Below are 25,374 nucleotides of genomic sequence, written 5' to 3' on the forward strand. Positions count from 1 at the left end.
TACCCCAATCCTGCCAAAACCTGCCAAATTTTCAAAACGTTAACCGATCATGCCATAGGCCAAAATAAGACGCCAATCCTGCCAAAATGGCAGGAACCTGCCACATATGGTCACCCTGATGAAAATGACGAAAGGCTACCATAGAGTGTAAACTGTAGACAATGTCAAGACTCAAGTGACATTTGATATGTCAGAAGTCGGACAAGTCCGTACTCCGTGTACAAGTTTTGAATTACATAAGGTACAGGCTGTCAAGAAAGTGAAGAAATTAAAAAGTGGCAACATCGTAGTGTCATCCCTTTTTTCTTCGATTGATTTGAAAGGGATGACACTACGATGTTGCCACTTTTTAATTTCTTCACTTTCTTGACAGACTGTAAATGACTAGTGATTGGACAGTACAAGTACAATTTATAGTTGAGTTGACACTTGACAGACATTGGATAACCTCTCCGGCGTCGCGCGTCACCCGTGCCCGCAAAAAACTATCCCCGTTAAAGCGGGGAATTCACTAGGTACCGGGCTGCCCGCGAGCCGCCCGGTCTGGCACAAGTCTGCCGCTTGCCCCTATTGAACACACACAGAACAGGCAAGTCAGTCGAATAGATAGAGGGCTGCAGCTCGGTCGTGGACTCATGGACTCAATCTTCTTTGTAACAAATGATAGATCAGCATCGGCATTGATTTCTTTGGATTTTTCAATAAGTTCGCTGTATTAGCGGCATTAGGTAGATCGGTATTCATGTAATCCTTGCTTTTAACTTTCTACAAACAAGGATACGGTAGACAGGTAAATGGAAATAAACGAATGTCAAAATTGTTTTTGTTTCTTAATTCCTAAGTTTAGTGTTTGTATTTTTTAGAATAATATTTTAAGTGCACTCCAGTAGTCCAGTCGTTCTCCAAGGCGCGAATGACGGCGGGCCGCCCGTCGCGACCATACATGTACAGACTTGCCCGTGCCCGCGCGGGAAAAATGCGATCTCGCGGGCAGGCTGCGGGCACGGGCCAACGGGCATGTCTGTGCCCGTACCTAGGAATTCACGAGCAGACATGCGACAGACCTGCCCGTGACGGGCGGCCGTAGCGGGCGGCCCGGTAGTCAATTCCCCGCTTTATCGCGCGTCACCCGTGCCCGCAGCGGGTGGGAGTTTTTTTTTTTTTCTCATTTAAAAAGTTAAGCTTGTCCACAAGTGTTAGGTGTTCTGTACACTGCCAAAGTCATCGATGAATAATTAGTCTATGCCTGTTTCATACTGTATCTATACAAAGTGAATTTATTAAAAGATATAATCTGAGCCATTTTTATTTCATCGTGACTCGGCATTTTCAGGTTGTTGTGTACAGTTATTGTGAGTGTAAATTATTCGGCACTACAATATTTATGCCACAGCCGCATATATGCGCAGTGCTCCGCGCTAAAAACGATACTATTGGACGATCTGCGTGTATCGTTCAATAGTATCGTCTCATAGCACGAAGCTTCGGACGATAGACGCATATGCGGCCGCGGCATAAAGGTTGCTGCCTGTTTTTAAAATAATAGAACGCCTGATTTTAAAGAAAGACAGGTAGTTTTTTTTATAGTGTTTTTGTGTTCTGTCCATTTTCAATAAAATAAAAAATGTTTTATTTCTGAGTAGATTTTAAGAAAATACTTTCAGAATGTTAATATTAGCTACGGTGCCTACCACCGGTTCGGGAACTATCCCGGCGAGAAGAACCGGCGTAAGAAACTCGCACGGGGCCCACTTTTTTTACCAAAAAAAAGTGAGGTGAAAAAATTAATCTTTTAAAATAAAATTTACAATGCTGTAACCGACAGTATATATTATGTCTATGGCTGTAACATAATGACTATTACTGTCCAATTACTAGTCATATTATATTCACCCTATCTTTTATGGTAAATTTTCAAGTTCCTTTAATTGTCTAGAAGAAGATGGTTTAAAAAATTACACTTGACAGCTGTTCTTGACAGTTGACACTTGACTCTTGACCGAAACCACAACATTCAACAGAAAATTTAAACAAATATTTAAATTTTACAAACAAAAATACATATTAGCACAATAAAAAATAAGTAATGTATACTGTTAAAGTAAAGATAATTAATCCATGCCTCTAGTTCTTGTTCATAATGATTAATGACGAATAATAAATTTTTGGACACAAAAGCGTATAGGACATAGGTTAATTTGTACGGTGTACCTGTTTTTATTGTTCTGTGATTTGTACAAAGTTATACTCTCCTTGTGAGTATGGTATTCGTTGGTTATACTTTTAAAATCATTAATAATAGTGCTATACAGCAAAATATAAAATACCAGAAAGGTATGAAAAGCTCGCGCTCGACTATAATTTGAGTGAATATCAGTTCTTTGAAATATGACGTCTCTTTGCAAAAGTGCTTTTGATCCTTTAAAAGCGACAGTGTTTTATAGGTGCATAAGACACAAAAGTAGTTTAGGCTTATGGGTAAGCGAGTTTTTAATTTATCAACAATATTTCTTTAAAATTACAATTGTTTAAAAACGATAAATCATAAATAATAATGATCCTCTTTGTTTTTAGCACGAAAATATTAATACAGATATAAAACACAAAATAGAAAAGCATTGGGCTAAAGATGTGACATGGAAAACTAAACGCGCGGGAAAACCAGTCTATGTTTTGCCCATGTTTCCATACCCCTCTGGAAACTTACATATGGGACATGTGAGAGTATATTCTATATCAGATACAATAGCTAGATTTAACAAACTGAATGGAAATGAAGTCATACATCCAATTGGTTGGGATGCATTTGGATTGCCAGCAGAGAATGCTGCCATAGAACGTAACATCCTACCTCACTCCTGGACAGTATCAAATATCAGTACAATGAAGGAGCAACTGTTGCAGCTTGGTTTCGACTTTGACTGGGACAGAGAGTTTAGCACATGTGATCCGAAATATTACAAATGGACACAGTACATATTTCTAAAACTATTTGAGAAAGGCTTAGCATATCAGAGCAGGGTAAGATAATTTTTAGGGTTGTGTACCCAAAGGATGAAAACTACCTACCCTAGGGACTAGGGACTAGGGACCCTATTCATAAGACTTCGATGTCTGTCTGTCCATCTGTCTGTCTCCAGGCTGTATCTCAAGAACCGCTATAGCTGGAGTTTTTAAATTTTCACAGATTGTGTATATATGTTGCCGCTATAACAACAAATACTAAAAACAATATAAAATTAATATTTAAAGGAGGCTCCCATACAACAAATATGATTTTTTTGGCCTATTTTTTTGCTATAACGTTATGGAACCCTTTGTGCGCAAGTCCAACTCGCACTTGGCCGATTATTATATTTTACTGCTGTTCATTTTGGTTTCTTTATCTTAATATATATATTTCTTGTGTGCGTGTGTATGTGACTGAACTCCTCCTAAACGACTGGACCAATTTTGATGAAATTTTTTGTGTGTGTTCGTGGAGATTCGAGAATGGTTTAGATTTACAGTTTGGTCTACTGGAAAATGTTTTTTCAATTAATTTCTTATTTATAAGGAGTTGTTGATTTTGGAATGTTTTACATTAGATCCGGCGGACGGCGCTATCATCGCATTCAATATTATTCTATTTCAATTTTAGTTTGTCCTGACAGATGGTGCTACGATTAATTTGAAAAAAATTTGTTATTCAATTCATGTGCTGATTAAAATATTAAATAAATAACACATAGGCTACAATTTTAACCGACTTTCAAAATGGGGGAGGTGTTATGTTCGTTTTCTTATATTCAACGATTACTCCGCCGTTTGTTAACCGATTTTCAAAATTTTTCTTTTGGTATATAGGGTATCATCCCAATTTGGTATTATATTCAGAAAAGTGGTGATCTGATGAAGGATCCATAAGTAATCGAGGGAACTCCTCAAAACTTATAGGGAAACATATGGTGACTTCGGTTTCGTGAGAAGTATTCTAAGCATATGCTACCAACAAGTAAGATTTTGCACCGAGATATACCTGGTATACCGTGGTTCGGAAGGTGCTGAGAGAATTCCTGATTCTTTATAGATACAAGTTTGGGAGTTTCGGCGTTGTTTTAAGAACAGAAAGCATATGCTACTATGCAAATTACATTCTTCATCATCATCATCATCATCATCATCATCACTACCATATTATACCATTTCATAGTCTTTTAGATCGAGACTCGAGTTTGTCAAGCGATAATTAAAAAAAATCTATATCTACCTAATATTATAAACCTGAAGAGTATGTTTGCTTGAACGCGTCAATCTCAGAAACTACAGGTCCGATTTAAAAACTTATCTCAGTGTTAGATAGATCATTTATCGAGTAAGACTCATCATTTATCGAGAAGGTTATATTATATTATTACTCTTAAGACTAATACGATAGAAGAAACTCAGGAAAATGTGGGAAAAACGGGGGAAATATTTTTTATGGGAAAATGTACCTACGGATTCTGTAAAATTTCTAATTTACGCGGGCGAAGCCGCGCGGGACATCTAGTAATTTTATATATTATTGTGTACCAATTTGTTTAATATCTACATAATGCTTGTTTTTAACAGTTATGATTATATCATTTGCACTAGATAATAATAAAAATAATAAAATGTCACATTCCAGGCTAAGGTCAACTGGGATCCTGTTGATAAAACTGTCCTCGCCGATGAACAAGTTGATGATAATGGTTGCTCCTGGAGGTCAGGTGCTAAGGTGGAGAAGAAGACCCTCACCCAGTGGTATATCAAAACAACCAGATACGCAAAATGTTTGTATGATGGCCTCGATAATAGTGAGTTAGAAAATTGGAGAGATATAATAAATTTACAAAGACATTGGATTGGGGAGTGTGATGGAGTAGTTGTGGATATGCACCTAAAATATGGAAAAACATCTAAAGTTATCAATGTGTGGTCAGCTGATGCCTATAAATTTATTCACGGGGAGTTCTTAGTCATTAGACCCGACAATGTCATGTTAGATGAAATTTCCAAAGAAGATAGTCTCAAGTGTTATAATCCTATTACTGGTGTAGAAATACCAGTTTACATTTCTGATAAAATAATCTACCCAGAAGGCAGAGAGACATACATAGCCTGTCCATCTGTTGATACGAAGGACGTAAAGATATCTGAATGCCTAAACATACCAATGAAGGAAATAACCAATATTAATATTGAAAGTGAAAATAAAAGAGCAATTGAAACGGCAATCAACAAGGATTGTGGAGGTTACCCTGTGAGCTCTAAACTGAAAGATTGGTTGATATCAAGACAGAGGTGCTGGGGCACTCCAATCCCAATTATTCATTGTCCGAACTGTGGAACAGTCCCTGTCCCTGTTGATGACCTTCCAGTTGAACTTCCAAATCAAAGTCTCTCTGATTCCAAAAGTCTGACCCTGTCCAATTTTGAGACATGGACGAATTGCAAGTGTCCGAAGTGTTTGGGAGATGCTAAAAGAGAAACAGATACAATGGACACATTCGTTGACTCCTCATGGTATTTCTATAGATTTTTAGATCCGTTTAACGAAAAACTACCCTTTGATTACAATAAACTTGTTGGATATGTCCCTGTGACATGTTATATAGGTGGCAAAGAACATGCAGTTCTTCATTTGTATTATGCTCGTTTTATGAGCTACTTTTTAAATTCGATCGGCTTATCTCCTACAAAGGAGCCGTTTAAGAAGCTAATCGTTCAGGGCATGGTTATGGGCCAGTCGTACAAAACAAAGTCCTCGGGAAAATACCTTCCACCAGACCAAGTGGAGAAACATGGTAAGGTATACAAGCAAAAGGGTACCGGAGAAGTTGTGATAGCTCAGTGGGAGAAAATGAGCAAATCCAAACATAATGGGGAAAATCCACAAAGACTTATCGAAACATATGGATGTGATACTACTAGACTACTTATTCTAGCTGATGTACCTCCTGCAACGAGTAGAAAATGGTCAGACGCAAGTATGTAAAATCTCTTGGATTAAATTAAAGTTTATAATATTTCTTTCAAAAGAGTATTTGGATAATATACAAATTTATATATTTAATGAAATAATTTTTATTTTGTTTCAGCACTACCTGGAGTTATAAATTGGCAACACAGGCTATGGTTAACAGTTAGAGAATTCCTAGAGCACAGAAATAATGTTAAGTTGTATGAAAGTAGCAATTTATCAGAGGAGAAATTTAAGGAGTTTGAATTAAGTTTAGGGAATTCTAAAAACTACTTTACTGCTACAGCTACCTACCACTTCAAGTATACTCATCAACTTAGTGTGGGCATATCTCGGTTACAAAGTTTGACCAGTGCATTGAGGGTAGGTTGAAGTTTTAGTTTTTCCCAAATAAAAAAAAGTTCTACATTCATAATATTATGTAACTTAAATTGAGATGTCATTTTGATTTTAGAACAAAATACCAGCAGACGTGATAGCTAAAAGTAAGGAATATGAGATGGCGCTAGCGGCTCTTATAATAATGTTGTCGCCTGTGACGCCCCATTTCTGCTCAGAGCTCTGGGCGGGTTTTACTTCTGCTCCCCACAAATTGGGAGATTCTTTTATAGACTGGAACACTGGAGTGCTAGAACAAAGATGGCCGACTGTCGACTCTAATTATCCACTATCATTCCAGTGTAAAGTAAGCATGTAAAACAATATCTAATTTAGCAATATTAATAAAAAAATCATTAGTAGTTGTAATGTTCTATAATCTATTGCAGAAAATATATATTTTTTCATATACATACTTATTATTTTATTGTAACAATTATTACCATTAAATATTTACTTTTCAAAGGTTGATGGAGCAGACAGGTGTGAGCTCAAAATTGAAGCCTCGAAGCTTCCGCATTTAACAGAAGAGAAGGCCTTACAAGCCATGCTACAAGAGGAATCAGTGCAAAAGACGTTGAGACATGGTATCCTGAGGACTAAATATGAGCTATACCCCGATTGTAGAGCGATACTGCATATTTACACCAACAGAAGTACAGCAACTAAAGCCAAAAAAGACGAACAGTTAGAACAAGCTAAAGCATAGTTAGTAGAAGTGGAATGTAAATAAAGAAGATGTATGGTAATGTTTCAAATTTACACATTTTTATTTATAAAATAATTTGCTTTAACAACTATACAGAATCAGTACATCATAATATTCCATAACTGATTTAATCAAAATATATTTCTCTATGAATATGTAGCAACTAGCAGCTATATATAAAATAAACCAGCCTGTTAAGTATTGTCTTCGAATAAAAATGCTAGAGATTACAGCTCAATAAAACGTTTCTTCGATTTTACAATTTGTGATGTCGAAGAATTTTCTTCTTATGCAATGATATAAGGTAAAAGCACTAATGGCAGACGCTTTAAGGAAACATAAAACATTTTAATGTTATAAAATATATATTTATGAAAATAAAGGATTGCTAACTTCTTCCATGTCTTTAGTAACTCTTACAAAATAAAACTATTATAATTATTCTCTGACAAATCAATTAAAAAATATATTATTGGTCTTTTTGTAGACTTAGGGGGGTATTACATTATCATTATATCATTATATGATAGTGTAATACGCAGACATGATCAAACGATCATATATATATATATATAGATATCAAGACAGAGGTGCTGGGGCACTCCAATCCCAATTATTCATTGTCCGAACTGTGGAACAGTCCCTGTCCCTGTTGATGACCTTCCAGTTGAACTTCCAAATCAAAGTCTCTCTGATTCCAAAAGTCTGACCCTGTCCAATTTTGAGACATGGACGAATTGCAAGTGTCCGAAGTGTTTGGGAGATGCTAAAAGAGAAACAGATACAATGGACACATTCGTTGACTCCTCATGGTATTTCTATAGATTTTTAGATCCGTTTAACGAAAAACTACCCTTTGATTACAATAAACTTGTTGGATATGTCCCTGTGACATGTTATATAGGTGGCAAAGAACATGCAGTTCTTCATTTGTATTATGCTCGTTTTATGAGCTACTTTTTAAATTCGATCGGCTTATCTCCTACAAAGGAGCCGTTTAAGAAGCTAATCGTTCAGGGCATGGTTATGGGCCAGTCGTACAAAACAAAGTCCTCGGGAAAATACCTTCCACCAGACCAAGTGGAGAAACATGGTAAGGTATACAAGCAAAAGGGTACCGGAGAAGTTGTGATAGCTCAGTGGGAGAAAATGAGCAAATCCAAACATAATGGGGAAAATCCACAAAGACTTATCGAAACATATGGATGTGATACTACTAGACTACTTATTCTAGCTGATGTACCTCCTGCAACGAGTAGAAAATGGTCAGACGCAAGTATGTAAAATCTCTTGGATTAAATTAAAGTTTATAATATTTCTTTCAAAAGAGTATTTGGATAATATACAAATTTATATATTTAATGAAATAATTTTTATTTTGTTTCAGCACTACCTGGAGTTATAAATTGGCAACACAGGCTATGGTTAACAGTTAGAGAATTCCTAGAGCACAGAAATAATGTTAAGTTGTATGAAAGTAGCAATTTATCAGAGGAGAAATTTAAGGAGTTTGAATTAAGTTTAGGGAATTCTAAAAACTACTTTACTGCTACAGCTACCTACCACTTCAAGTATACTCATCAACTTAAGTTAAGTATTGTCTTCGAATAAAAATGCTAGAGATTACAGCTCAATAAAACGTTTCTTCGATTTTACAATTTGTGATGTCGAAGAATTTTCTTCTTATGCAATGATATAAGGTAAAAGCACTAATGGCAGACGCTTTAAGGAAACATAAAACATTTTAATGTTATAAAATATATATTTATGAAAATAAAGGATTGCTAACTTCTTCCATGTCTTTAGTAACTCTTACAAAATAAAACTATTATAATTATTCTCTGACAAATCAATTAAAAAATATATTATTGGTCTTTTTGTAGACTTAGGGGGGTATTACATTATCATTATATCATTTATATGATAGTGTAATACGCAGACATGATCAAACGATCATATATATATATATATATATATATATATATATATATATATATATATATATATATATATATATATATATATATATATATATATATATGATAATGTAATACCCCCCTTAGTCATAACAACTAATAGATGACATCACAGAAAACGAACATCACTAATAGTAGACACCAATATGAACTAACAGTTGACATAGAACATTACATTACATTTTACATTTTTCCTATTATTAGGTCTTTATTTTCCGTTTTTTTTAAGATTTCATTAACTTCATCATAGTAACTACATGCATATGAAATATTATCCACGTTGTCTCCAGATTCTATATTTTATTCTTCTTCCATGCTAAAACTATCTTTCCTTTTATTTTTATTTTTCATATATTTTTTCCAAGCAAATTTATTTTCAGACTTTAGTCTCCATGCTTCTCTTGCCTCTTCTTCTTTCTCTTTCTTTTCTCAGCTCTCTTTTTTCTTCTTTTTACTGCTAAAAAACTAAAACAATCGATTTTTAGATCAGTACAAGTTTTAGATATGTCAATTTTTAGGTACAGTAGTTCTAGATATGATATTGAATGTACTGTCACTTCTTGGTGGAAATTCATCTTCAATATTAAATAATTATACACTTTCCTTGCACTTATTCCACTTTATTTTAATATATTTATTACAAAATTGTTAAATACACGACCGGTTTCGAAAAAATCATCATCAGGTGTACTGCAGGTAATTTTAAATTTTTAAAAAATTTGTAAACAAAAAATGGGTTGTCAGCACCACAAATTTTTCCTACCATTCAGTAAAATTTTTATACCATAAACAATATTTTCTACCAAAAATCACAAATTAAATTTTAAATGTATACCTATAACATTGATAAACTAAAAACAATAATTACTTTAAAAAATATCAGCAAATCAATTAAATGTCATATAACCATAAGTAATAATACAATAATAATAACAATTCATAAAAATACGTCAATCTTTAAATAAGTCAATAATGTCACAAAATAATAAATTGATAAAAAACATGTCATAGTAATGCCAATGTCAGTTTATAAAATCTCTAATAACTAAATTAATTAATGTCAAATGTAAAATAATGTCCTAAAATAAATTTTAAATGTCTTGTAATAGTACCGAATTTGAGAGGCATGTCTGATCATTTAAAAGGTTCCCATATTTCTTGTGTTTGTTTATTTCCAGTGCTTCTAATGCATCCATCTTCCTGCTTTTCGGCAATACATGTAGATATTCGATGTTTTTATCGGGATCGAAGTGATGTCCATTGGTATTTAAGTGTTCGGCAAATGTGGATCTATCCGTTTTCTTCTTCCATGCTGTTAGATGTTCTTTGATTCTTGTTTTAAATTTTCTACCTGTTTGGCCTATATATACTCCACTACATAATTTGTTATACAAAGTAAAAAACTTAGTCGTCTATCAGAACAACAGAAACCTAAAATAATAAAATCAAAAACATCGTTCTATCCAAAAGTAGTAAATAACACAAACATTAACTTTACTAATAAAGAGATAAATATTTTAGAAAAAGGCTTAAAATACTGTCCTAATATAAAGAAACCTGAGAAGGAAATAGATAATCTGGCAGCGGACCTAGAAATAGCTTCTAAGGATAAAAAAATAGCAAAACAGTCTTGTGCTTTAACATTACACAAATTAAAACATGACCATAATATGTTCTCTACAAGTTTAGAAGAGTCTAATGTAATAAAAAACTTAAAGAGGAAAATAAGAGATAATGATTTAGTTATCACTAAGGCAGATAAAGGTAATACAGTAGTGATTGCAACAAAAGTTGACTATCAAGAAAAAATAACAGATTTTTTAAATAACAATGAATTTGAAATTTTAAAAAAGGATCCTACTGAAGTTTTTCATAATGAAGTCAAAGAAGTAGTTCGCTCCACCGACAGTGTGCTTAAAAAGATACCGATAGCAACAATTTTACCTATGAACCCCCTGCCACCGAGACTTTATGGATTCTACAAACTACACAAGCAGGGAGAGCCAATAAGACCAGTAGTCTCATATGTCACAGCACCAGCTTATAACTTGGCTAAGAAAGCTAATATAATTTTCAAACAATTGACAAAATTTCAACCAAAACATACGATATATGATAGTCTACATTTAGTAAATAAAATCAAAAATATTCAAGTCCCAGAAAACGCAATTCTTGTATCGTTTGATGTAAAAAACTTATTTTCAAATATACCGGTTAAGGAATGTTTGAATATATTAGACGAAATTTTATGCACGTCACATTTGGATGCACAAGAAATTATAGATTTAAAGGCTATTTTTAAGGTTTGCCTAGACCAAAATTATTTTATATACAATAATAAGATTTATAAACAAACGGATGGACTAGCGATGGGCAGCCCTTTGTCTCCTCTATGCGCAGACATTTACATGGACGATCTGGAAACAAAAATTCTTGAATCCTCATATAAAGACAATATTGTATATTGGTACAGATATGTGGATGACATCATTTGCCTATGGAAAGGTGATCACTCGCTGTTAAATCAGTTTTTCAGGCATATTAATACTTACAGCAACAAAATACAAATGACGATAGAAATAGGAAACAACACATTGAATTTTCTAGATTTAACGGTGCGTATAGAACGTGGCCGACATAAATTTAATATCTTTAGGAAACCTACGTACAGCGACAACATCCTCCACGCAAACTCATGCCATCCATATCAGCATAAGCATGCTACATTCCATGCTTTTATACACCGGCTGCTAAAGGTACCTCTGGATACAAGAGATTTCAGGGTGGAGCTAAATACCATCAAGCACATTGCTGAAAATAACGGCTACAAAAGAGGATTGATCGACAGAATGTTAAAGAGAGCTAAGAAGAGAATGATAGAAAAAATGCTGTATAACCATAGAGAAGAAAAAGAAAAAACAGTAAAAACATGGGTAAAAATTCCTTTCATTGGTCCATTATCCTACAGATTTCAGAGAATTCTGCAAAACGAAGATACAAAGGTAGCGTTTTACACCACAGGTTCCCTTAAGAATTTATTGTGTAACAATAAAGACAAATATAATATCACAGACAGCAGTGGTATATACAAACTTACCTGCGATACATGTAGTGGAGTATATATAGGCCAAACAGGTAGAAAATTTAAAACAAGAATCAAAGAACATCTAACAGCATGGAAGAAGAAAACGGATAGATCCACATTTGCCGAACACTTAAATACCAATGGACATCACTTCGATCCCGATAAAAACATCGAATATCTACATGTATTGCCGAAAAGCAGGAAGATGGATGCATTAGAAGCACTGGAAATAAACAAACACAAGAAATATGGGAACCTTTTAAAATAATGATCAGACATGCCTCTCAAATTCGGTACTATTACAAGACATTTAAAATTTATTTTAGGACATTATTTTACATTTGACATTAATTAATTTAGTTATTAGAGATTTTATAAACTGACATTGGCATTACTATGACATGTTTTTTATCAATTTATTATTTTGTGACATTATTGACTTATTTAAAGATTGACGTATTTTTATGAATTGTTATTATTATTGTATTATTACTTATGGTTATATGACATTTAATTGATTTGCTGATATTTTTTAAAGTAATTATTGTTTTTAGTTTATCAATGTTATAGGTATACATTTAAAATTTAATTTGTGATTTTTGGTAGAAAATATTGTTTATGGTATAAAAATTTTACTGAATGGTAGGAAAAATTTGTGGTGCTGACAACCCATTTTTTGTTTACAAATTTTTTAAAAATTTAAAATTACCTGCAGTACACCTGATGATGATTTTTTCGAAACCGGTCGTGTATTTAACAATTTTGTAATAAATATATTAAAATAAAGTGGAATAAGTGCAAGGAAAGTGTATAATTATTTAATACAGTAGTTCTAATTTCTTAGTTTGTTAATAGAATTATATTTTCAGAGAATAGTGGTGATATTTGCAGTAGAATAAACTACAAAATAACTTTAGTATGTATTGCAAAACTAAAAGATGAGATCCATGTCATCTATTAGGTTTTTTACATTTTCAAGAACTAATAGTAGAGACCCTTTATATTGTTAGGAAAAATGGATAAAAAATCATAAATAAACATTAATTAGTGTATACAACATGGCCGTTAATCCAATGAAATCAATAGAAATTAGAAAAAAATCAAATAAATGTAAGTATACAAAACTTACTTGTAAAATTTCGCCTTCCTTAAGAGGATTCCACACCGCCATTTTTTCCATACAAACGTTGTCCCCTGTTTCCTCCCTGGATAATGCTAGTAGAGTTATAATTTTTTTCCTGAATATCTACGGCCACTAATACAATGTCCCTATGTTTTCTTTTTTTTCATAATTTAATTATTAAATAAGATATGAACGTTCAAAAACCCAAAAAAATGGCCAGATTTTCCACTGTGTTCAAACGTCCAGAAAACAGATTTGGATAGATTATACAAAAAAAGCAAAACATAGGAACACAGCTCAAGCCTTTTTTTAATCTTTAATGAAAAAAGTACTTAAATCGGTTAAGTTTTGGAGAAGGAATCAGGGGACAACGAATCGTTGATTTTCTGGATTTTCTGCAGTTGTCTCTATCGCGTTCTGCGGTATAGGCTTGAGGTAAGGGAGACAGCTATAGATATTACACGTACTTTTTTTTCATTTCTCTAGCCGCTGTGGTATCCTCTTAACTTATTTGCTAAGAAATTGCCGAGCGCGTGTTGACGCGGTAACATTATTTACGAAAACTGATCCCATTTCAAAATTTTGTTCCCGAAGGCGTCCCTAATATATTTTTTCACATCAACAGATAGCTTGAGAAGCTTATAAAATTTAAAGTGTTGAGAAAAAATTAGAGTAATTCTTATTTTTATGGTATTTTAGTCGTAAGTGTCATCTATTAGTTCCGAGTCTACCATTAGTGCTTTTACCTTAATAATAAAAAACTCAAAGCAGATAGAGATATGTTACTACCGCGCGCGTTGTGAAGCTTCAAATACGACCCAATTGGGCCGTCTTTTATTTAGTCTGTCTCTTTTATGTAAATGGCATTTCGTATCTTTTGTTTTACTAATCTGTCAAATTTGTCAATGTTATTCGGAAGAGATTTAAGCCGGAAAATAGTATGAACGTAACAGATCTGTATAAGTAGAATATCATTGTTCTTATGCATGTTCCATTCGTGTTCTACCGTCTACGCGTTCTTTTGTTTCCTTCTAGAATTTTCATATTTCGAGTTGGTCGCGGATGACGTCATGACATCTAGTAGGCCACGCTTATCAGTTTTTCATGTGTGAGTGAGATGGCGATATTTTTCATGAAATTAGAGCGGGACAGTTGAAATGTATGAACACAGCCCCTATATTATTATCGCCACAGCCGCTAATTACTATCAAAACAAAATCATTCAAAGTAATGCTTTTACAAACAAGTTTATTAAGTACCTACATGAATCACAAAAAGAGAATAAGTACTAGTCATATAACTCATATACCTACACAATACACTTTATTTATAGGTTGCGACTTGCACAGTAAGTTTTTTGCTTTGGTGTTCAAGAATTTTACCCTTATAACCTGACATCTTAGTACTAGCTGTACTTTTAAAAATCCGTACTTAAGTAAGTCGTAATAAATAATTACAGCACCAAGGAGCAAATAATAATATTATGTAGGTATAGATATGTACATACATTTTACGACTAAAAAGGCTTATTTGTCCATAACTATGGCACTTAAGATAATTCACAAAAGACAAAATAATAAAGATCCCTTGAAAACAGAAAAGAAAATTGAGTTTTAAATCTAAATAATTCATCCTAAAATATACACCAAATTAAAAATTACAACTAAAAGTGTATGCTATCTTGTACTTCTTGTTTTCTTGCCACTGAATATTTCATTCCAGTATTCTTTCAAGTTTGCTCGAGAATCCTGTAAAGATAACCAAAAAACCTATAACATTCTTGACGAAAAAACCCACTTTAAGTAGGTACTTAAGAGTCCGTATACGAAATTTTGCCGATTTCGCTGATTAACAGACGTGATTTAACAGTTAAAATACAGTATTTTTATAAGTTTTAATGCACAACATGTAAGATCATTTCAATTATAATCTAATGTTGGAGCTAGATTTTTGTTTTTTTTTTAAGTATTTTTAAATAATCCAACTCAAACCCGCGACAGTTTTGTGATTTTTGCTGTAAAAGGTTTAGAATATCACCCGTTTATGGATTGTATTGACGTCTTAACGTTATGAAAAAAATACAATATACTGTTGAGAAAGTCGTCTATACAATGTTGGAATTACTTTTTACCACTTTAATATGAAATAGTTGAGTAAAAAAATATGTAAATCGGCAAAATTTTAGAGAAAATGGGCAAAGAATTATTGTTAATTTCGGCAACTTGGAGCTATAATTCATAAAAAGAAAACGACAGAAATAATCTATACTAATATTATAAAGAGGTAAACTTTGTTTGTTTGTTTAATTGTAATGAATAGGCTCAAAAACTACTGGACCGATTTTAAAAATTCTTTCACCATTCGAAAGCTGCATTATTTACGAGTAACATAGGCCACTTTTTATTTTGGAGAATATAGGGTTCCGTAAGATATTTCAGTTTTTCGGAAACAACCAGAAAATTTACTTATTTTGCGTACGCTGCCTAAACTATAAAAGATAGAACTATACAATGTTCTAAGTAAATGTAGATCTTATAAATATCTACAAAAATGTCCGCGACACACTATACCTATCTATGTCAAGTGAGGCACAACAACCATTTTTTTATTTAAAAGTGTAGATTTTTTTTGGACTACATTTAAACGCATTTATTTTACTCATGCTACTAATCTTTATCAAAATAAATAATTTCATCACTAAGTACAGTTTATGTAGATTATATTTGCTCTTTGAATGATTAAAATTGGACGTTTGGTTTAGAAGTTATGGCGAAATTAAAATATTGCGATTTACGCCCGTTTCGAAGTGGGCGCTACCTATGCCACAGAATAGATAATAGTACGAGTACCAATGCAGGGGCACAGTATAGCAATATGACATATAGGGACTAATATTGCTATACTGTGGCAGGGGTGCGCATTGTACACATTGGAAAGGTCTACAGAAAACTCCGCGATGGTATATATATATTTTTTTTTTATTAAATAAGGGGGCAAGCGAGCAAACGGGTCATCTGATGGAAAGCAACATCCGTCGCCCATGGACACTCGCAGCATCAGAAGAGCTGCAGGTGCGTTGCCGGCCTTTTAAGAGGGAATAGGGTAATAGGGGAGGGTAGAAATGGGAAGGGAAGGGAATAGGGGAGGGTAGGGAAGGGAATAGGGTAGGGGATTCCGGTAAACTCACTCGGCGAAACACAGCATAAGCGCTGTTTCACGCCGGTTTTCTGTGAGAACGTGGTATTTCTCCGGTCGAGCCGGCCCATTCGTGCCGAAGCATGGCTCTCCCACGTATAAGTATATATCTTATGGATATATACCACAATAACATATTTTTTTGTCATTTACTTTTGACTTCAAATAATGGCTAATTTTCCAAACGATGTTAACCAATACGGCAATAATCCTTATTCAATTAAATACTTCAAATACATTATTGATTTTGGCCCTTTACAGCATAATTATTACGATTTTAATTATAAATGAATATTTTCGAAGACATAACAAATTTAAAATTGCGGGACGTAAGTAGCTCTTGCGGCAGTACCGACCAATGCGGGCCACGGGTAGTAATGAATATAAATTATTTAAAATCAAACTACTGAATCGATTTTAATCATTTTTTCAGTGACTTAGGCCATAATTTATTTTATACCCGTGCGAAGCCGGGGCGGGTCGCTAGTCTATAGATAAAATTCTATCCAATTCGAGAAAAAAGAAAAAAAAACGGAAAGCTAATTGTGCCAAAAAACACGATTCAAAACAACCTAAATCTCACATTAGCCTTGCGGCGAGTAATATAATGTGAGATTTAGGTTGTTTTGAATCGTGTTTTTTGGCACAATTTGTTTTTTTTTCTTTTTTTCTCGAATTGGATAGAATTTTATCTATATAGATTATTTCTTTCGTTTTCTTCAAAATTTCGTATACGGACTCTTAACACTGAAACATTAGATTAAAAAAAAAAAAAAAATCAAATTATACCTTTTTAGCTTCCCGCCATTCTAAGTTCCGAAGTCTAGCAAGACCTTTAAGATTACGATCCAGAATTTGAAGGAACTCCTTTCTGGTTATCTTAGTGGCTTCCGTGGTGTTGGTAGTGGCGTCAGTAGTTGCAGGAACCGCCTGCCAAAAATAATCAAAATATATTTACGTTAAGGTGCTCCTTCACTAGGAGTATTCGCGTGTAATGTAAGAGCCAGTCCACACGGCGCGTTGCGTCAGCGTTGCGTCGACGCAGCGCTGCCGTTGCGTTTTTACATACAAATTAAACCAGGGTGTTCACACGGCGCGCTGCGTCGTCGCAAGTCGCAACGCACACATGACGGACAGCAGCCCCCGAGACGAACTGCTTCGTAATAAACGCTGCGATGATGCAGCGCCCGTGTGGCCGGCTATGCGGCAAACGGCAGCGCTGCGTCGACGCAACGCGCCGTGTGGACTAGCTCTAACGTTACAGATTTGAGCATTACATCATTGAAGAAGGAGAACCGAGCATTACAATGCGCATCTTGTAATGATACAATCTTAATACAACTTGTAACATCAATGCGCTCCACTTCGAATCACACGTTAAAGTTGAAAAAAAAATGAATCTACAATGTTATACAGTACCTACACGTGAATGCCCCCGGTGAGGGAGCACCTTTATTAAAAATGTGTAGGCAAATAAAAAGTTATTTTACGTTCATACTTTATAGTTATTAATTAAATTATTTGAAAATTTGTCGACGCCCGCAACGGCGCGGCGTTGCGCCGAAATTCGTAATCGCTCGAGAATCGTACATTTCCTATGTCCTTTCCCGGGACTCAAAATATATCCATACCAAATTTCTGCATAATCAGTTCAGCGGTTTGAATGTAAAGAGGAAACAACAGACAGACAGACTCACTTCTTGCACTTGCAGGCATAATATTTGAAAGCTTATTCTGTAACAGACTAAAAAACTTACGTTGTCGTCGGCGAAATTGTTATTAACTAGATCAGAAATTTGATTATATGCGCTTTTGGTCTCGTTGATTTGCTGAAATTTAAAAATCATTTATGTGTATTTAGGGTTGAGTTTTATTTGCACATTTTATAAATTCATCGGGTATCCTCGATCACCTCCAAGATGACGGTAAAAATGGTCCCAAAGAAGCCCCACTTGGGTTTTGCCGGTACATTTTTTCCAGTGCTTAACACAGACTGTCGAAAAACTCTATCTTTAGCTATCGAAGAATCTGCCGTATTCTGAAATTAGAGAATTGTTCAGGTTAGCTTCATGTATCCTTTAATGTTAAATGTTAATCCATCCCCTTTAAATTTCATCATCATCATATCAGCCTATAGTCCACCTTTACCTTTAGGTAAAAGAAATTGCCGACGTTGTTACGTTTTGTCCTTTTCTGATACGTCAGAAAAGCCGCTTGATAGATAAAGATAATACTATTGAACTCTAACGTCTGTATACAGAGCATGGACATTTTAGTGTGTGTATTGGTAAGAGGATAAATTGTTGGCTCTTTCCAAATGTTGCCAAAGCCCGCCCATCGCTCCACTTGCGTTCTACGTCAACTTGTTGCCACATACCTTATGACTTATCAAGTTATCACCTAGGTAAAAGTTACATAAACCGCATTCTTTCTGTGGAATAAAATTAAAAACCAATTACACCTACGAGGTCGTTTTAAGACAACTGGTAGCCCCGAAATTTTGTCCAAGAAATGGTCCTATACAAATAAGAACATGAAAGGGACTAAGGTACTTTTGTAATGTGTGAGGTGTCAAGGTGTGACTACCGTGATCTATTTGTTTTTTTGAGAATGTCTATCCTTTGAAAATGACTGTTTCTGAACTTATAGACTAAACATCTTTAACTATAAAAAGCTTTAGCACTCGTGTAATCGGGCCTCGCAGTAGTAGAACTAGAATGTAACATGTAGGAAGTGAGTGTTACGTGTACTAACTCGTTGCGCGGCTGCCATCGGCGCGGCGGCGGCGACTGCCAGCACCACGAATAACACCACGGTGCGGCTCATACTGTGCCTGGAACGTGAGCTTTAGATGATTAGGGGCCGTCCGGTCCGTGTCAATCACGTGATACTTTTGAAATTGCTTTTGGGCCTTATAGACCCTAGCCCTAATATACCTATTACAATTTCGGTTACACGCTTAGTCTGGCATCAGTTCAGTCCATCAATCTGAGACTGACGTCAGAATGATGATCAGTCCGTAATAAAGTTAATATAGGTACCTAGCGGAATAGAGAAACAAAGGCCTGAACAAGAGAGATGTCACTATCAGTCACACTTCGTGGTAAAAAGAGACGCGTTATACATGACAGCAGTACTCTTTTTTTTGACGTCCAGTCGGCACGTGCCGCACGTTGACAATTTAATCTCATAGAAATCATTTTCAATCATGCTTGTGTAAGTTTATACGTACACATAAATAAAAATTGTTTTATTTCTGAATAAATTTGAATCAAATATTTTCAGAATGTTGAACTACATGTTGCCTACCACCGGTTCGGGAACTAACCCGGCGAGAAGAACCGGCGTAAGAAACTCGCACGGGGCCACTTTTTAGTAAAAAAGTGGAAAATTTGTCTTTTAAAAAAATAAAATTTACAATGTAAATAACTTAATCTATACAATATACAACATATTATTACACACAGATGAAACAAATTTCGGTTACGTTTGACAGCTCGAGATTGTTGCTCTATTCCGCTAGGTATATTAACTTTATGGGTTAATCATAAAATGTCTCTGAGTATGGCGGTAATTTAGCATTTTGTATTTATTTTTATAAAATTTGCGGCAAAAGCCCCTTCATTAAAATATATACCTAAGGATAAGGTGAAACAACGGGGGCGCTAAAAACAATTTGTTCTCAAAGTGGGCAGTAGTCAAAATAAGTTTGGGTTAGACGATCATTCTCCCCTCATTCTGACCAAACTGATGGACTGTTTTGATGCCAAGCTGACCATGTAAGTTGTAACCGTTGTCTAAAACAGTGCGATTTCAAACTGTTCGGTATTACGATGTCGAACAAATTGCAACAGCTAGCGCCGGCGAACTCAATATTATCTGAAACGATATTTCGTCATAGCCGTGTTTTCGTCAGAATTCGCTTCTATAGTAATACCTGGGCATAACGAGCATGGCTCTTCACTGGATTGATGCAAAATTGCATATATTTTCATTATGCAATTAACATTTGAACACCAAAATCAAGAATGTGTTTTTAAAAAGGCCTTGTCAGTAATAAACTTAAGTATATAATAAGTTAAATAGCAAAGTAAATAAGAAATATTAGCATACAATACCAGTAACAATAAAGAAATAAATGCTTTAATATTTACCTGACGACCGTTGAATGTAAGTTTTTCAGCTTTACCTTATTTTTACAGTCTTGAGTTATTAGTCCAATGGTGGGTTTTTTTTGTTTTGTTTTTTAAATTTTTCTTTTATTTTTTGGCCCGAGTTGTGACCTCCTTAAGTCGTAACCTCTATTCTTTGGCTTGGTGACTTTATTTAATGGCCTCTGAAAAAGTTGTAGAAGTTCGTGCTGTAAAATAACAAATTACCTACATTTAAATTACAAGAGTAAAAAGATTCTACCTATTTTAGTTATTACCCTAAATACCTACCTACGAATAATAAAAACCAATTATTCGTAGTTACCTCCCTAATATATGTATTATAAGTACACACACGGTTTTACTCGATAGTTTTACGTACTCTACATCGAGTAAAAATTACCGTGTGGACCGCGAAACTTACAGCTCGAAGGCTCGCATCGAGCCGGCTCGATGGAATTAAATAAATATTTTCTTTCGAACTTACCCAACGCGAGCCGTCGAGCTTTACTCAAGCCATACTCAAGCGTGTGAGTTTTGCGGTCCACACCATAATTTTTACTCGATTTGGAGTAAAACTATCGAGTAATATAATTGCTGAGTGTGTGGACAAAAGCCCGAGCCGTGGTTTTTACTCTACGTGATTTCTCGATCGGGTAAAATCGTATGTGAGTAGGTACTTACTACTTAGCATTAAGTGCTTTTATTTTACCTACTTACAAAATTTTTTTGAGGTCAACGTTCCGAAAAATCAAATTAAATTTTTTATTTATTAATTTTAACATATTGCAATATTTTTATATCAAGGCTTAGGTAAGTATGTGGCAAATGCGTAAACAGTTCGCATGTTAAAAAACCTGGCAACTACAATAATAGCCTATTCACGCAATTCCATACAAGCCAGTTAGGTACCTACGTCCATTTCGCATAGGTAGGTTAGGCACGCTGGCTCAACTCTGACCCAATATCTAGATAGGTACTTAAGTATTTATTAATTTAACGAGCTACTACGAATTTGCTGTTTTAACAAGATCTGATAATACCTAAACAGCTATAGGTACTACTACAGTAGTAAAACATAACAATATGTACCTAGTACATATAGATAGTATAGTTAGGTATGTACTAGCGGCTAGCCTATGATGCTATGACCTTATACATAGGTACCTACTAGTTACTACCTACCTACCTACTTAACCGGCGGTTTGGGTTAAGTCCGAGCTTGCGCAACTGATGTGTAGCGTGATTAACTAATAACTCCGAAAAATGTTAATTATACGGCTGCCTCATTAATAACAACTTCGTATATTTAATCGTTGAAAGACTTTGAATTTTTTTTTAATATATTTTAATGAACAATTTATACGGTCGTTTATGTTTTTAAATTCATAATGATTTACTGTGGTAATACTTAATTTTATTTAAAAATATTTAAATAACAATATTTAAATAAGTGTGAGGTATATGAAAACAATCTCGGCACGCGTCGAAGTCTTTTACCCGGTGTCTACGACTACGTGAAGGCTAGATACGTGCTGGAAGTTTGGAAACATTTAATTAATATCGATTGCGTACTCTCTAAGCCCTTATGGTATTTTATGAGTACTTATCTTCTTTTTAGAAACTGATAAGACGAGGTATTTTATTTTTATGTTTTATATGACTTAGGTTACTTGGGGACCTATTTTGAAACTCGAGTCAGTTAAGATTTTGAATTTATTAGAGATACAAAATTAAAAGATTATTTCAATTCGGATTATTACGAACGTACTATTTTCTTTGAAAGTTAGTACTTATATATCTACTTTACCTAGCTATGGCCTATAGTCAAAATTGCTCCCTAGACGTGAATATTTCAATATTCTCAAGAGCGATTACTCAAAATATGTTTGCAATAATGTAATAAATTTCAACACAACACAAAGGTATTGGAATTTAAATTTTGGGAAGGCAAGAGGTCAACACAAATCACATTATCCATTCACTTATGCGCAATCCTCACATACACTTACACTATTATCTAGTAGGTAAGTAACTAATTCCAGAAATATTTAGCACCTATATATCTCTACAAGGAACACGTACACACCCTAAAGTATTATCACTTATTTTTGTTACACCTTGTAAATCTATCGGCACATCGCGCGTGAAATTATGCAATGTTGTAATCGATTATTAAAATCGATATAATAATCGATGTAATATCGATGTAAGTGCACCTGTGTAGCGGGAGCAGGCTGCGCGGGTCCCTGCTGCGGTCGGACTGACTGAGCGCGCGGGTATCGAGGCCAAGGCCGCGTTATGTCAGGCGGCCCACTTGTGCAACGCGACTCGCAACTCGTGCAGTTGGATGACCCCGGGGGCCTAGACTTCGACGTGCATCCGTGCTATGACTACATTTTGATTTCTGATCTGGGTCTCAAGTGTCTCTCGTATTTCTATCTGCTAGGGCAGCAGCCGCCTGCCGACTACGCAGACGCAGTCGACCTAGTTACTTAAATTTTGGGGACCACGGATAGTAATAGCCGAAGCGGTAATGGGGTAATTTTCCCAGGTCCAGGACCACGTATGCAATGACGAACTCTATTATCACGAATCACGATTTTACAATGCAACATTATTGCAGCTTTGTTCCCCGTTGGATCCAGTTCGTTACAAACTTTGTACTTACTTTGTTTTTTTAAATTATTTTTAGTTTGTACTTTGTATACACTGTTGTCTGTTTTAAATGTATGAAATGTCAGACGAAGGTATGTAAGTTGTAACACAAATCACAATTTATTTATGTAATAACATTAGTTTGATGTTTATGAGAGTACCTACATGTAACAAGACATAATATTTTGCTGTTTGATAGAAAACGGATTAAAACGAACAAGGATGGAAGCCGCCATGGGCGCACCCATGAAGTGTTGGAAACAAAATATATTTTCAGTCAGATTAATAGAAGTCAATTTTCATGATTTTTTGTTTCAATAGGGTAGACTGGGTACGGTTGTGACTTGTGCAGTCGTCATAACAGCGAAACTATACGGAATATGGGGACGGGTGCTAAGAGAGAAAGACGCATCTTGCAAGTCTGAATGCTTCTCCTAACGATGCTTCCGCCAGCACTTGACGATAACGTTATCAGGGGCCTTCATTGCTTTTTAACAGTCAAAAGTAAGTTTTCTTGCTTGATTTATTTCAATGTTTACTATTTTTTACATACAAATAACGTATGTCGTGTATTTTCTTATTATAAGTTGATCATTAGTAGTTAACTACAAGTGATTATTTTTTACCGACTTCCAAAAAGGAGGAGGTTATACGTTCGGCTGTATTGTTACGGTACATGGTATACGGACACGTGGTGCCATCTAGCGACAAACCAGCGAAACTTACCGAGGGAGCACAGGCAACATATATCCCCTACTCAATACTAGATGGCATGAGGTGCGCAAGTATATACTCGAACCTTCTAGAAAGGTCCAATGTTTGTTTACGTGTTTACAGTTTATTTGTTTGCGTGTTTACGTGTTTTAATTTAGACCTTATGACTGAGTTCATAAGGTCTAAATTAAATTTTCCAAAAAATTCAACTTACTGCACCTATCGTAAGGACGGCAGTTTTATTGTGGTACATGTTCGAGCCTCCTAGAAAGTTCCCACGGTTGTTTACTTGTTTACGTGAATCGGGAACTTTCTGGAATTCGTCTCGCCATATAAAAAGCCGCAGGCAGGCCCGGCGAGTCAGTTCGATCTGAGCGATCTTCGAGGCGATTTCGGAGTGACAAATAGTGAGTGAACCAGTGAAACCTGCGACTTGGCTACGACCTAGGACAGTGATAGTGCTTAGTGATTGGACCTAGTGATTAGTGTTTGGACTTAGTGCTAAGTGTTGTGACCTAGTGTGTGCTTGTGTGACCTAGACTTAGTGAATAAAGTCTTCAAGAGAGTAACCAGGTCTTTTCTCTCCAAATCCTCGAACTCTAGCACGTAACAGTATGTATCTTTTTTTTTATGTTCAACGATCTGACGATAACTCAGCCGTTTGTGATCCGATTTTCATAATTCTTTTTGTGTTTTATAGAGTTTAGCTCAAATTTGGTACCATGTTCACGAAAGTGGTGATCTGATGATGGGACCCTGGGATGAAGGAATCGAGAGGACTCCTTGAAATTTGTATGGAAACATATAGTGATTTTTTCTGAAGCATTCGAGGTAAATGCTACCAAAAAGTAAGATTTCGCACCAGGTTCGCATGGAATCTATGAGCAATCGAGGGAAATCCTTGAAATTTATCAAAAGAGATTACTTTGAAGTCGGTACCAGTCCCAAAAGCTTCAGATATTCTGACATTGACTGAACTCACGATAAAATTTGCTGGTACCGACTTCAAATTAATGAAGACTGTAGTATGTACATACAGAAATAGTTGAGATTTAGACGAATTCTGAAAAAGGCACTATTATAGAGTAAGAGTTATTTAATACTTTTTAGTTCATATTATTATTGTTTTTACCTTGGAAGTCGGTTTTAATTTTTTGTTAAAAATAATAATTACGTAAATCGTTTAGCCGATTCGTGGCTCTTGTTTGATAATTGAAATTCTGTGTTGGGTACGGTTGTGACATACCTACATTTATCCTATATTTTTTCTTAGATGTCCCAAAAACGCTTGCAGAAGACCAAACGAACGCAGGATATTATCAGTCAATACGAAAATACTTACGAAGAAGTGAAATATAGGACTTATTTACAGAGAACGGCGAAATTCATCAAATGAATC

General features: G+C 34.9%; 2 protein-coding genes across 4 annotated transcripts; one reads left to right on the forward strand and one right to left on the reverse strand.

Annotated features, from left to right (window-relative positions):
- Window positions 1-2,077: 2,077 nt before the first annotated feature.
- Window positions 2,078-7,116, forward strand: LOC121730514 (probable leucine--tRNA ligase, mitochondrial). Its single transcript, XM_042119588.1, has 6 exons — window positions 2,078-2,478; window positions 2,575-3,021; window positions 4,652-5,993; window positions 6,105-6,349; window positions 6,441-6,671; window positions 6,831-7,116. Exons 1-6 carry the CDS (start codon window positions 2,389-2,391, stop codon window positions 7,071-7,073), a joined length of 2,598 nt encoding a protein of 865 aa, XP_041975522.1. The 5' UTR covers window positions 2,078-2,388; the 3' UTR covers window positions 7,074-7,116.
- A 7,369-nt stretch (window positions 7,117-14,485) lies between these two features.
- On the reverse strand, window positions 14,486-22,864 carry LOC121730332. 3 transcript variants are annotated; one of them, XM_042119335.1, is made up of 7 exons: window positions 22,823-22,864; window positions 20,607-20,788; window positions 19,207-19,285; window positions 18,365-18,490; window positions 18,210-18,281; window positions 17,242-17,382; window positions 14,486-15,005 (listed from the first exon to the last, which is right to left on the reverse strand). In XM_042119335.1, the coding sequence occupies exons 3-7, from the start codon at window positions 19,276-19,278 to the stop codon at window positions 14,934-14,936; spliced, it is 483 nt and encodes a 160-aa protein (XP_041975269.1). In that variant the 5' UTR covers window positions 19,279-19,285; window positions 20,607-20,788; window positions 22,823-22,864; the 3' UTR covers window positions 14,486-14,933. The 3 variants fall into 3 exon arrangements, with proteins under 3 accessions (XP_041975269.1, XP_041975270.1, XP_041975268.1); XM_042119336.1 differs by having other exon boundaries at window positions 20,642-20,812; window positions 22,823-22,860; XM_042119334.1 differs by having other exon boundaries at window positions 20,607-20,812; window positions 22,823-22,860.
- Window positions 22,865-25,374: the final 2,510 nt, after the last annotated feature.

Source organism: Aricia agestis, chromosome 9 (assembly GCF_905147365.1).
Source record: "Aricia agestis chromosome 9, ilAriAges1.1, whole genome shotgun sequence".
Classification (NCBI taxonomy): domain Eukaryota; kingdom Metazoa; phylum Arthropoda; class Insecta; order Lepidoptera; family Lycaenidae; genus Aricia; species Aricia agestis.